We start from the raw sequence: 12,487 nt of genomic DNA, 5'->3' as shown, positions 1-12,487 counted from the left end.
TTTTAGATTCAGATTCTGATTCTAATTCAGATTAAAATTTTAATTCAGATTCAAATTCAGATTAAAATTCTGTCTCTGCTTTTAATTCAAATTTAAATTCAGATTCTGTTTCTAATTCAGATTCAAATTCAGATTTTGATTCTGATTTTAATTCAGATTCAAATTCAGATTCAAATTCAGATTCTGATTCAGATTGTAATTCAGATTCAAATTCAGACACAAATTCAGATTCTGATTCAGATTCTAATTCAGACTCTAATTCAGACATAAATTCAGATTCAGATTTTAACTCAGATTCTAATTCTGATTCAGATTAAAATTCGGATTCTAATTCAGATTCAAATTCAGATTTAAATGCAGATTCTGATTCTAATTTAGATTCAGATTCTAATTCATATTTAAATTCAGATTCTAATTTCGATTTAAATTCAAATTCAAATTTTATTTCAGATTCAAATCCAGATTCTAATTCAGATTCTGTTTCTAATTCAGATTCAGATTTAGATTCGGATTATAATTCAGATTATGATTTAAATTCTAATTCAGATTCTGGTTCAGAATCTGTTTGTTCAGTTTTACAGGAAGCAGAAAGAGATGTGGAAAGTTTGAATAAACATTTATTTGGTGACACTTAAGGAAAGTTCTACACACACACTCACTTTCATAAATAATATATGATCACCTCTCTGAATAAATTCTTTGCTTTTTTGTTTTGCTCCTGTAGATCTTCCTGTTGGACACACAGATGAGCTGAGAGTCATCTAATGAACCTTTTACTGCTTCTTTTCCTTTAGTTTCACAAAAATCATTATTCAATCAGATTTAGATCCTGGAGGTAAATGAATCAAGTTTGAAATTTGATCATCATTGTCATTGTACACTCACTACTTTACATTGGAGCAGAGGGTCATTTCTTCAGTGTTGTCACATGACAAGATATAATTAAATATTTACAAAAATGTGAGGGGTGTACTCACTTTTGTGAGATACTGTATATATACACTACTCACAAAAAGTTAAGAATTTTTGGCTATTGGGTGAAAATTATGGAAAATGTAAAAAGTTCACGCTACAGTGATATTATATCATGAAAGTAGGGCATTTAAGTAGAAGCATGCAGTGGTGATTTGATTGTGATTTGATTTGAGTGGTGATTGAGTCGTAATGTGTGTGGAATCACTCCCGGGTGTCGGTCAGAACACAGGAACCAGGCCAATAGCTGAATTAAGTGTGTTTAATGAACAGTAGGCATGGGCAAACATTCTTTCTTTAACTTACAGGATATGGGTGTTTGGGGTTGGGGTGTGTGTGTGTGTGTGTGTGTGTGTGTGTGTGGTTCTGCAATTAAACAAATAATAAATATAAGTAACAGCATTATTAACTAAGCATCTATACATTCGACCAATAACTAAACTAAACAGTAACATGGTTAAAGTAATAATAACCGATGCTACGCATTGTCACATGTACAAAAACGTGATGCGTCACGGATTATAGTAAGTATTACTATTTCAACTATTTAAAGTAAAGCAGCTAGACAATGTACAATACAACTGAAATATCTTCTTAACCGAATAAACACTGCGTGCAAACTATTAATGAGAAGTTGTACACAGCTAGCAGTGCATCATCTTAACACTGGCAATATACAAAATACAGCACACAGACGCGCTAATCTTAATTATTAAATAAAGAATAAGAATCAAAAACTTACTATATGGCATTAACGCACACAATATAACTTATATTTCTCCCCGAACAGTGTAAATACTCTCATCAGCCGAGCCCCGAGTCCTGCACTCGCTTCTCTTTCTTGTGCGTCTATGCGCATAAGGTTGCATTAAAGCATGTCAGTCCGCGTCGGAATTGCGCATAGGTGATAGTTTAATCATCAACGCGATCTTTCTTACACAATGTATTGAAACAAAAGCCAACAACAGTGGCGGGTATACCACAACAAAAAATGCCAGTGTCTCAATAATTTGTCATGTGCCCTTGACCATCAATTACAGCTTGACAACGACGTCTCATGCTGTGCACGAGTCGACTTATTGTCTGCTGAGGCATGGCATTCGACTCTTATTGAAGGGCGGCAATCAGGTCCAGTGACCTGGTCAGGAGGTCATAATGTTATGCCTGATATCTATCTATCTATCTTTATATATATATATATATATATATATATATATATATATATATATATATATATATATATATATATACATACACTATATTGCCAAAAGTATTCGCTCACCCATCCAAATAATCAGAATCAGGTGTTCCAATCACTTCCATGGCCACAGGTGTATAAAATCAAGCACCTAGGCATGCAGACTGTTTTTACAAACATTTGTGAAAGAATGGGTCGCTCTCAGGAGCTCAGTGAATTCCAGCGTGGAACTGTGATAGGATGCCACCTGTGCAACAAATCCAGTCGTGAAATTTCCTCGTTCCTAAATATTCCACAGTCAACTGTCAGCTGTATTATAAGAACGTGGAAGTGTTTGGGAACGACAGCAACTCAGCCACGAAGTGGTAGGCCACGTAAACTGACGGAGCGGGGTCAGCGGATGCTGAGGCACATAGTGCGAAGAGGTCGCCAACTTTCTGCAGAGTCAATCGCTACAGACCTCCAAACTTCATGTGGCCTTCAGATTAGCTCAAGAACAGTGCGCAGAGAGCTTCATGGAATGGGTTTCCATGGCCGAGCAGCTGCATCCAAACCATACATCACCAAGTGCAATGCAAAGCGTGGGATGCAGTGGTGTAAAGCACGCCGCCACTGGACTCTAGAGCAGTGGAGACGCGTTCTCTGGAGTGACGAATCGCGCTTCTCCATCTGGCAATCTGATGGACGAGTCTGGGTTTGGCGGTTGCCAGGAGAACGGTACTTGTCTGACTGCATTGTGCCAAGTGTAAAGTTTGGTGGAGGGGGGATTATGGTGTGGGGTTGTTTTTCAGGAGCTGGGCTTGGCCCCTTAGTTCCAGTGAAAGGAACTCTGAATGCTTCAGCATACCAAGACATTTTGGACAATTCCATGCTCCCAACTTTGTGGGAACAGTTTGGAGCTGGCCCCTTCCTCTTCCAACATGACTGTGCACCAGTGCACAAAGCAAGGTCCATAAAGACATGGATGACAGAGTCTGGTGTGGAGGAACTTGACTGGCCTGCACAGAGTCCTGACCTCAACCCCATAGAACACCTTTGGGATGAATTAGAGCGGAGACTGAGAGCCAGGCCTTCTCGTCCAACATCAGTGTGTGACCTCACAAATGCGCTTCTGGAAGAATGGTCAAAAATTCCCATAAACACACTCCTAAACCTTGTGGACAGCCTTCCCAGAAGAGTTGAAGCTGTTATAGCTGCAAAGGGTGGACCGACGTCATATTGAACCCTATGGATTAGGAATGGGATGTCACTTAAGTTCATATGCGAGTCAAGGCAGGTGAGCGAATACTTTTGGCAATATAGTGTATATATGACGATTTAGCTTCTCCAGGTGGGAAGAGACATGATTCAACATGAATATATAATTTTGTTTAGCATCGATCTCTATATAAGGAATGCAGCAACACTGAAGCACTATGACTGGCCTGCATTTCAACGTATGTCACACAGGTTGATCACATTAAACAACAAATACAGTTTAGTTTCATTTTGAGAAGCTAACAGGAAAGAGAAGACCCAATAAAAGAACAGTAAAAACTTAAGAGTACTCGACTGTAACGACTTGTCTGAAGGCGCTCATCAATAACAATGGTGACCGTTTCTTTATTCCTGTATTCTCAGAGGTAATCAGATTTAAAGGAAGAAAAAAAAATCTAACTTTGACAAACATAATTAAATCTCTTTCTGTTTTTAACATTATATAAACTTTTAGTGTGAAATTAATCAAATTGCTCATTTGTGTTTGTGTTGGAAAGATTAGTTTAGTTTAATCAGAAATCATAGATTATTGTGCTGTAGCTCACATCATGGATATGATTATATAATGCGCTATCTAGTAAAATGACCGTTGCTTAGTCCAGATTTTAGTCATATAATTAAAGAATAAAAATGAAATGAAAACTTGCCTGTAGTTCACGTTTTGATGCAGCCTGACTCACCAAAATCCCTTTTTTCCTGCTCTTTATTTTAAAAAATAGGCACAGTCAATGGAAACCATGAGGAAAAGCCTCATTACAATGTTCACAGTTGTAAAAAAAGTACGAAGAGAAGTACGATGAGAATAATGTCATGGGCAGAGACGTGTTCATTGTGCAACATGATGATAAGAGCCAGAACACTGGAGTGTACTCTGATCGAAAGATCATTCATTTGGAAGGTAAAACACTTTTGTAAATGGTTATAATAGATCAAGATACATCATGAAGCAAATCCAGTTTTAATAGAAACAATAATTAACTAAAAACAAACACTGTTTGTGGAAATGTTACAGTAAAATGGCCAGTACAGTAAACAGCACTTTTTTAAAATAAAGTAATTGTCTATTAGTGTTAATTAATTAAATAAATAATGTTAATTTCAGACTGCCTTGTCACAGTATTTTATCAGAGATGTACTTTTGCTAATGTATAATGTTGGATGATGTGTACAGTCACAACAAGAGGAGTTTACAACAGTGGAGAGATAAACAAGGTGAACATGGACACGATTCACTGGAGGGAACAGATTTGCTATTTACAGGAAGAATGGAGGAGTCCCTCGGACATTCAAGGAAAATGTTCACGAAGCAATGAGCAGATGTCCAGAAACCAGTTTTAGTGATTACAACTGCATGGAGTTTGTTATGGAGCTTCTGGGTGTTAATCTGCAGGTTAATCAATTTCCAAACTTAAGAACAAACTAAAACTGTCCTTACTGTTCTAAAGGGAAAAAGCCACAACACTAAAGTGTCATGTGAATTCAGCGCGTAAAATAAGTATGAAACACGCCGCCATTTTTCTCAGTAAATAGATTTCTAAAGGTGCTTTTGACATGAAATTCTCACCAGATGTTGGTAACAACCCATGCCATCCAACAACACATGTAAAGAAATCAAACCGTAGATGTCCATAAATTAAGTTATGTGTAATAATGTGAAACGCCACGGGGGAAAAGTATTGAACACATGAAGAAAGGGAGGTGCAAAAACGCATGGAAAGCCAAGATACCGGCTGAAATCAATCAGTAAACAGAAAGCAATCCTGCCCACTGGTCAGTGGAAATTAAAATCTCTCTCAAGATCTCTTCACAACCTTATTGTTGCAAAACATACGTATTTTACTCGCTGTATAGGGAAGGTCACTATTTTGAACACTGCATGGTGCTTTGGTATTTATTTTTTTTTTTTTTCGCTTTCTTGATAGCATTTTATTTAACTGTTGTTTTTTTTGTTTTTTCAGCTGACTATCAGACTGCTAATACTAAATATTAATTAGTAATATAAAAAAAAGATATAAATATTGGGTATCTAAATGTACTTTTACAGGAAACAGAAAGAGATGTGGAAAGATTGAATAAACATTTATTTGGTGAAGGTGAATGAGTTCAGGTCTGTAGATCCAGAAGATTCTTATGATTTTTTTTCCATTCAAGAATGAAAAGAAAGTTTTATACACACACACACACACAGAGGATGTTATAGTCATCAGCTGCTCTCTGCCGTCATTAAAGGAACTTTATACAGCATCTCCTATAACAGACCTCCTAAAGTACCCTCCTCACCCTGGACATCACTTAGTTAAACTGCTGCCCTCTGGCAAACCATTCAGGTCCATCACTTCACAAAACAATAGACTTAAGAACAGCTTCTACCCCAGCACCATACGGGAGCTAGATGCTCCTGGCTTGTGAAAATACAAATATACGCTATATATGGCCAAAAGTTTTGGGACACTCCACCAAATCATTGAATCATTGAGGTGTATAAAATCAGGCACCTAGGCATGCAGACTGCTTCTACAAACATTTGGGAAAGAATGGGTCACTCTCAGGAGCTCAGTGAATTCAAGCGTGGTACAGTGATAGGTTTCCTCTTGTGCTCCATGTCCATTTGGAGCACATGTCCATTTGAAATTTCCTCACTACTAAATATTCCAAAAAGTGGAAGTAATTGGGAACAACAGTGTAGTCCAGGTAAATTCACAGAGCGGGGTCAGAACATGCTGAGGTGCGCAGAAGTCGCCAACTTTCTACAGAGTCAATAGCTACAGACCTCCAAAATTGGTGTGGCCTCCAGATTAGCTCAGGAACAGTGCGTAGAGAGCTTTATGGAACGGGTTTTCATGACCGAACTGCATCCGAGACTTACATCACCAAGTGAAACGCAAAGTGTGGATGTGGAGGTGTAAAGCACACCGCTGCTGGACTCTAGAGCAGGGGAGACGTGTTCTCTAGAGTGACCGATCGCACTCCTCTGTCTGGGGATCTGATGGACGAGTCTGGGTTTAAGGTTTAGGTCTGGGTCGAGACACATAAACTCATAATAATCTGATCCAGTATTTTATGCTCAAAACTTCTCTGTATACCTCAGTATGTTTAAATTCTACTGCACTTTATATTCTAAATTATCTCTCATTATTTGCAAATCCTAATGCACAACTATATTTTGTGCAATAATTTATATTTTATACATAATTGACTTATTTATGATGATACCTTGACTGTCACCTTGACTGCAGTTGTCATGTGTGTTTTCTTGAATCTTCCGAAAGACAGTTTTAAGAAACAATACAAGGGAAATATCTAAGGGAGTTTTTCCTCGCCACAGTCACCTCAGACTCTCTCACTAGGGGGGATGATGTCTAACATCTAGGACTTTTGCACTATTTGTTTCTTATGTTCTGTAAAGCTGCTTTGAGACGATGTCCATTGATAAAAGCACTATACAAATAGAATTGAATTGAATTAAATATTGAGAAATGATTTTTTAAAGATTAAAGAAGTCATGATGTTTTTCCGTTTAGAAATTTTTTTTTGTAATCGAACACTTTTCATGTATGTTCAGTTTCCTCTGAGTAACATTTATTGTCTGGAAAAGTAAAAGCGGTGAAGGATGAAACAGTTGAGTGAAAGTGAGTGCGTTTGAGTCTGGTGGCCACTAGAGGGCAGTGTGAATCCATGTTCATATCAGCATCAGTCTTCAGATTCAGAGCAAATGTTGTAGTTCAAGTTCACATCGAACATCAACAATGAGATGAGAAAAAATAATACAAATATAAATCTCAGGGACTTTAATGATGATGATGATGTCAGTTTGAGTGTTTCAGAAACTGCAGATTTTCACACAGACGCACAAAACAGAGAATTGTACAAAAAACAAATCCGGTCCGAGGCAGTTCTGTGAGCAGCACCACCTTGCTGATGAGACCTGAGTTTTGATCTCGCAGGAAGGCGAGGGTTTATCAAATCACCACTCTGTACAGCCGTGCTGCGCAGAAAAGCACGTCAAAATACACAGCCTTGGGAAAACTCCATGAGGTTCTGTTCCTGTTAATCAACAACATGAGGCCACGGTTTCCCTGAAGCTCTGAGCTTTTGTGTGTTCCGAGATGCTTTTCTGCTCAACATGGCTGCACAGAGCGGTGATTTGTGGAACCGTTGAGGACTTTCCTGTGAGCTTGAGCCAGTTTAGCCTTTTTTCTTTTGTTTTTTTTCCCCATAGACTTCTATCATCAGCAAAGTGTATCCAAAGGGGGTGGTTGGCGGGGTAAGTCGTGGTGTACCTTGTTTAAAATAAATTTTGTATAGCTGTGGTGTTTTGACCCAAACGTTACACTCGTCTCTCTATTCACAGTAAACACGGACCGCTCTCACGTTAACAGAATGTAACGTATAATATTTACACCACAGAAACAAAATTTGGAATGTTTGTACCAGCTAAAGCACTTTCCTATGTAATATAACTTATAACTTATGCATACAATTTTTCACACATCTCTGTCAATTTTTATATATATATATATATATATATATATATATATATATATATATATATATATATATATATGTATATGTATATCACACGACTGTTACAAACTGAAACTACGCCGTCAATCAAATTCAAACCTCAGATATGCTAACTAACCTGATTAGCCTCGTCAACGATCACGCTAAGTGAAAATGAAATATCTAAAACTAGTCCATTTCATTTGCACGCAGAATTAATATATAATTCAATACACTTATGTTCACGCCTCCAAAAAAATCTGACAGCCAATCAGATTTCAGCTCAGAGGATCGGACAGTGTTAACAACTGTCTCTCCCCTAAATACGATACCTAAACAGGCCACAGCGAGACTGCTAAACAACTAATGAATAAGATATCGTAGATATGTTAACGACGTCCCTGCAGTCTGTTTCGAGGCTTTTGTAAGTTTAAAAAACAAACAAACAAACAAAGCCCCTTCACAACCCCAGTGGTCCAGTGTATTAGTGCTGAAATGGCTTAGATCCTACGCATTAACACTCTGACAACTGATTAAAGAAATCTTGGATTTTCAAGTGGACAATATTTCGTTATTTTCACTATGACACAACGCAATATGTAAACAGATTTAAAAAAACAAACAACATCTTCACTAAAGGCAGAACTGGACCACATTCAGAAGCTGCTGTTTCATTTGGTCCTGTAATAAAATCCGAAAGTGGTTATGTTTTCAACAACATTATTAAAAATAAAATTATTATTATTATTATTCGTTGTACTGAAAATGATCAGTAAAATGCTGTTGAAATAATACAATCGGACGGGGGAAAAAATCGGGTTAATTCTCTTTCTTTTGTCTTCCTTTGAAAGCATCCATGAAGGTAAAGGCTCCGAAGTACATGCCCAGGATCACGGTTTCTTTATATGGCAGGAAACTGCAGAGAAGAAGAAAAAAAAAACATGACATGACATGACATATCTGGTAAAAAATTTATAAATAAATAAAAAAAATAAAATAAATAAATAAATATAAATAACTTAAAATAAATAAAATAATTTAAAATAAATAAAAATAAAAATAATTAAAAATAAAAATAAATAAATAAATAAATAACTTCTTCAGCTAGATAGACAACTCTGTTGATGGACAGCTTCCAGAATCAACAATTTTACCTGAAAAACATCAAGATAAGAATTGACATACCGTATTAAAGAGTGATCTTATTCTGCACTCACTTATCGCTTTGGTTTGTTTAATGTTTCACAACGTAGCTTAAAGACACAAGCTGGAAATCTCACTGTATCCAAACAAAGTGGATAGCCATTAGCATTTAGTTTCTACAACATAGGGGTTTTTGCTCAAAGGTCCAGCAGGGGGCAGATTTTAGTGGTCCTGTGATTTAAACTCTTCCTTCCTTCTCCTTCTAAACCTTCTGATCATCAATAACCACCGATCCACCACGTCACTCATTTCTTCCCACAAACAACAGCAAAGTCTGCGTCAAAAATGAACCGTCTTCCTAATCAGTTTGATCAGCTCCTCCAGGATTCCGCCATCTTGCAATTGTGTAAAATGAACACAAAACTGAGCAGAATCTGAGATGTTCTGAGGAGATTTGTCTAAAATTCCTGCAGGTTTGACATCACGCGACATCATCATCGTGACACGTTCGGACGAAGCACATTTTCTTCCGTTCACGTTTGCGGAACTTGAGTAGAGCTCAGAGGAACTGATTACAGACGTGTCTCACTGGGAGGAGTTTAAAAGAAGAATCCTGTGTTTCTGGTTTCATTAATTTGGGTATTTTACTGTTTAAAAAAAAAGAAGAGGCAAATTTTGGAGAAGAAACTGCAGCAAAAATCAAACACTTTTAGCTGCAAATATCACAAAAAATGGACCAATTATTAGATCCGACAACTAGTTAACTAAATCTCTAAAAAAAACTAAAATACCTAGTTTACGTCTGTTGGATATCGCGTGTAAACCTTTCAGCTGACAAGCTGCAGAATCCTGACAGTCTGTATTTATTTATGCATTTATTTATTTTATTTTTTGGACACAAAGGTTTTTTTAAGAGATTTTTGAGCAATTTTCTGATAGAGAAAAAAGTTGCAGACCATCGGCTAGACCATTAAGCGGCGAGTGAAGACAGCTGGACCCTTGTGATGTCACTCAGACCGTCTCGACTCGTAAAAGTGGGCGGTTCTTCAGTTACCCGAGCGAGACGAGATCATGAGATGACATCAGACCTGTCCACAGGAAGCTAAACCGTTTCCTGTTTCAAATCTGGACACATTAAAGCAAAGGATAAATTGTAAAGTTGTGCTTTAATCATAGCGCACATCACCACCTCACTCCGCTTCAGCTAGCTGCTGTAAACACACAACCTAGCAACCCTGACGCCTTTGAATTAGCCGCACAAAAAAAAAATCTTCTAATTTCTGAAGATTCTCTCTGATGATAATCGACACACCGTCACTTCTGATGTTTTTAACAAATCTGTCAAGAGTCAGATTCTGATTCTAATTCAGATTATGATTCAGATTCTAATTCAGAGTCAGATTCAAATTCAGATTCAAATTCAGATGCTAATTCTAATTCTGATCCAGATTCTAATTCAAATTCTAATTCAGTTTCTGACTAAGATTTTAATTCAGATTCTAATTCAGATTCAATTTCTAATTCTGAATCTAATTCAAATTCTAATTCAGATTTGTTTTCTAATTCAGTTTCTAATTTAAATTCTAATTCAGATCTAGATTCTAATTTACATTCTGATTCAGATCCAGATTCTAATTCAGATTCAAATTCTAATTCCGATTTTGATTAAGGTGCTAATTCTAATTCAGAGTCAAATTCAGATTCTAATTCAAATTCTAATTCAGATTTGTTTTCTAATTCAGTTTCTAATTTAAATTCTGATTCAGATTCTAATTCAGATCTAGATTCTAATTTACATTCTGATTCAGATCCAGATTCTAATTCAGATTCAAATTCTAATTCCAATTTTGATTCAGGTGCTAATTCCAATTCTAATTCAGAGTCAAATTCAGATTCTAATTCAGATTTTGATTCAGATGCTAATTCCAATTCTAATTCAAATTCAGAGTCTGATCCAGATTCTAATTCAGATAAAATTTCTAATTCAGATTCTGATTCAAATTCTAATTCAGATTTGTTTTCTGAGTCAGACTCTAATTCAGATTCTAATTTAAATTCTGCTTCAGATTCAAATTCAGATTCTAATTCAGATTCAAATTCTAATTCAGATTTTGATTCAGATGCTAATTCCAATTCTAATTCAGATCCAGATTCTAATTCAGATTCTGATTCAAATTCTAATTCAGATTCTCATTCAAATTTTAATTCAGATTCTGATTCAAATTCTAATTCAGATTCAAATTCTAATTCAGATTCTGATTCAAATTCAGATTCTGACAAATTCTAATTCAGATTCTAAAGTTGCGCTTTAATCATGGCGCACATCACCACCTCACTCTACTTCAGCTAGCTGCTGTTAACGTTACCTAGCAACTTTGACACCTTTGAATTAGCCGCTCAAAACTGATTATTTTTTCTCTGATTTTTTGAAGATCCTCTCTGATGATAATCGACACACCGTCCCTGATATTTTTAACAAATCCGTCAAGATTCAGATTCCAATTCAGATTTTAATTCAGATTCAAATTCTAATTCTAATTCAGATTCAAATTTTAATTTATTTTCTAATTCCAATTCAGATTCAAATCCTAGTTCAGATTTTGATTCAGACTCTAACCCAGAGTCTGATTCAGATTCAAATTCTAATTCAGATTCAAATTCAGATTTATTTTCTGATTCAGATTCAGGTCTGAAGTGGCCATTTCTCCAGCACCTGCCTGTGTGTTTGTGTTTGTGTACACATCTCCATGATAAAGCCTCTCGGTCTCACCTTCCATAAAGGTGGTGATGATAATGAGATAATTACCTCCCTGGTGCCCGATAACAATAGAGTCGTCTCTGCCCGTGTGATTAAGTGGCCATTTTTATCCTGACAGACGGGTACTGCTTTATCCCAGCCTCGCTGCAGCACAAAGACTTTCTTGATGAGGAACAGATGACGACATAAGAAGGTAAATAGAAGATCTCGGACATCTTAGTCCCGTAACCGGTTTGACGAGAGTTTAACTCCTACACAGACTGAGGTTCTTTATGTTTCTGATCAAATGCCTTCAGAATAAAACTGGTATCTGAATCTGATTTCATTAATTCACTTTAAATTTTATTTATTTAGGAAATTTTTACAAACTGGAACTCACTAACGAGTCACGTATTTAATCAGGTGACTGAGAACTGATTACACCGAGGCTTTTATTCCACCTACATGTTGAATATTATAGAAGTTTATTACTCATCAGTGTAGTTTTTATCCATTTAGAGCTACGTTTTTCTCGTCAGATCTCTTTTCTTCTCTCCCCTTGGATTAAAAGTAAATCGCTTTGTTACGTTGCCGTGGAAATGCAAAGCACTTGTGAAGACTTTCCCACAGTGGAAAACCGGAGGCTCTGTCCGTTCTGTCCATCATCATTAAATAAA

The 12,487-nt window shown here is 36.5% G+C and overlaps 1 protein-coding gene across 2 annotated transcripts in view; it reads right to left on the bottom strand.

Annotated features, from left to right (window-relative positions):
* Positions 1-7,200: 7,200 nt before the first annotated feature.
* sdr16c5a (short chain dehydrogenase/reductase family 16C, member 5a) overlaps positions 7,201-12,487 on the bottom strand; it is a 17,756-nt gene continuing 12,469 nt past the window's right edge. For both annotated transcript variants that reach the window (XM_058418970.1, XM_058418969.1), the window contains exon 7: positions 7,201-8,846. Coding sequence is in view for 1 of the 2 variants with exons in the window: in XM_058418969.1 (XP_058274952.1) it covers positions 8,750-8,846 (97 nt within the window). In the remaining variant the exon portion in view is untranslated. The remainder of the gene's footprint in view (positions 8,847-12,487) is intronic.

The sequence above is a fragment of the Hemibagrus wyckioides genome, linkage group LG20 (assembly GCF_019097595.1).
Source record: "Hemibagrus wyckioides isolate EC202008001 linkage group LG20, SWU_Hwy_1.0, whole genome shotgun sequence".
NCBI classification, from domain to species: Eukaryota; Metazoa; Chordata; class Actinopteri; order Siluriformes; family Bagridae; genus Hemibagrus; species Hemibagrus wyckioides.
The sequence above is the reverse complement of the archived record's forward strand: the minus strand, read 5'-3'. Positions and strand labels throughout refer to the sequence as shown.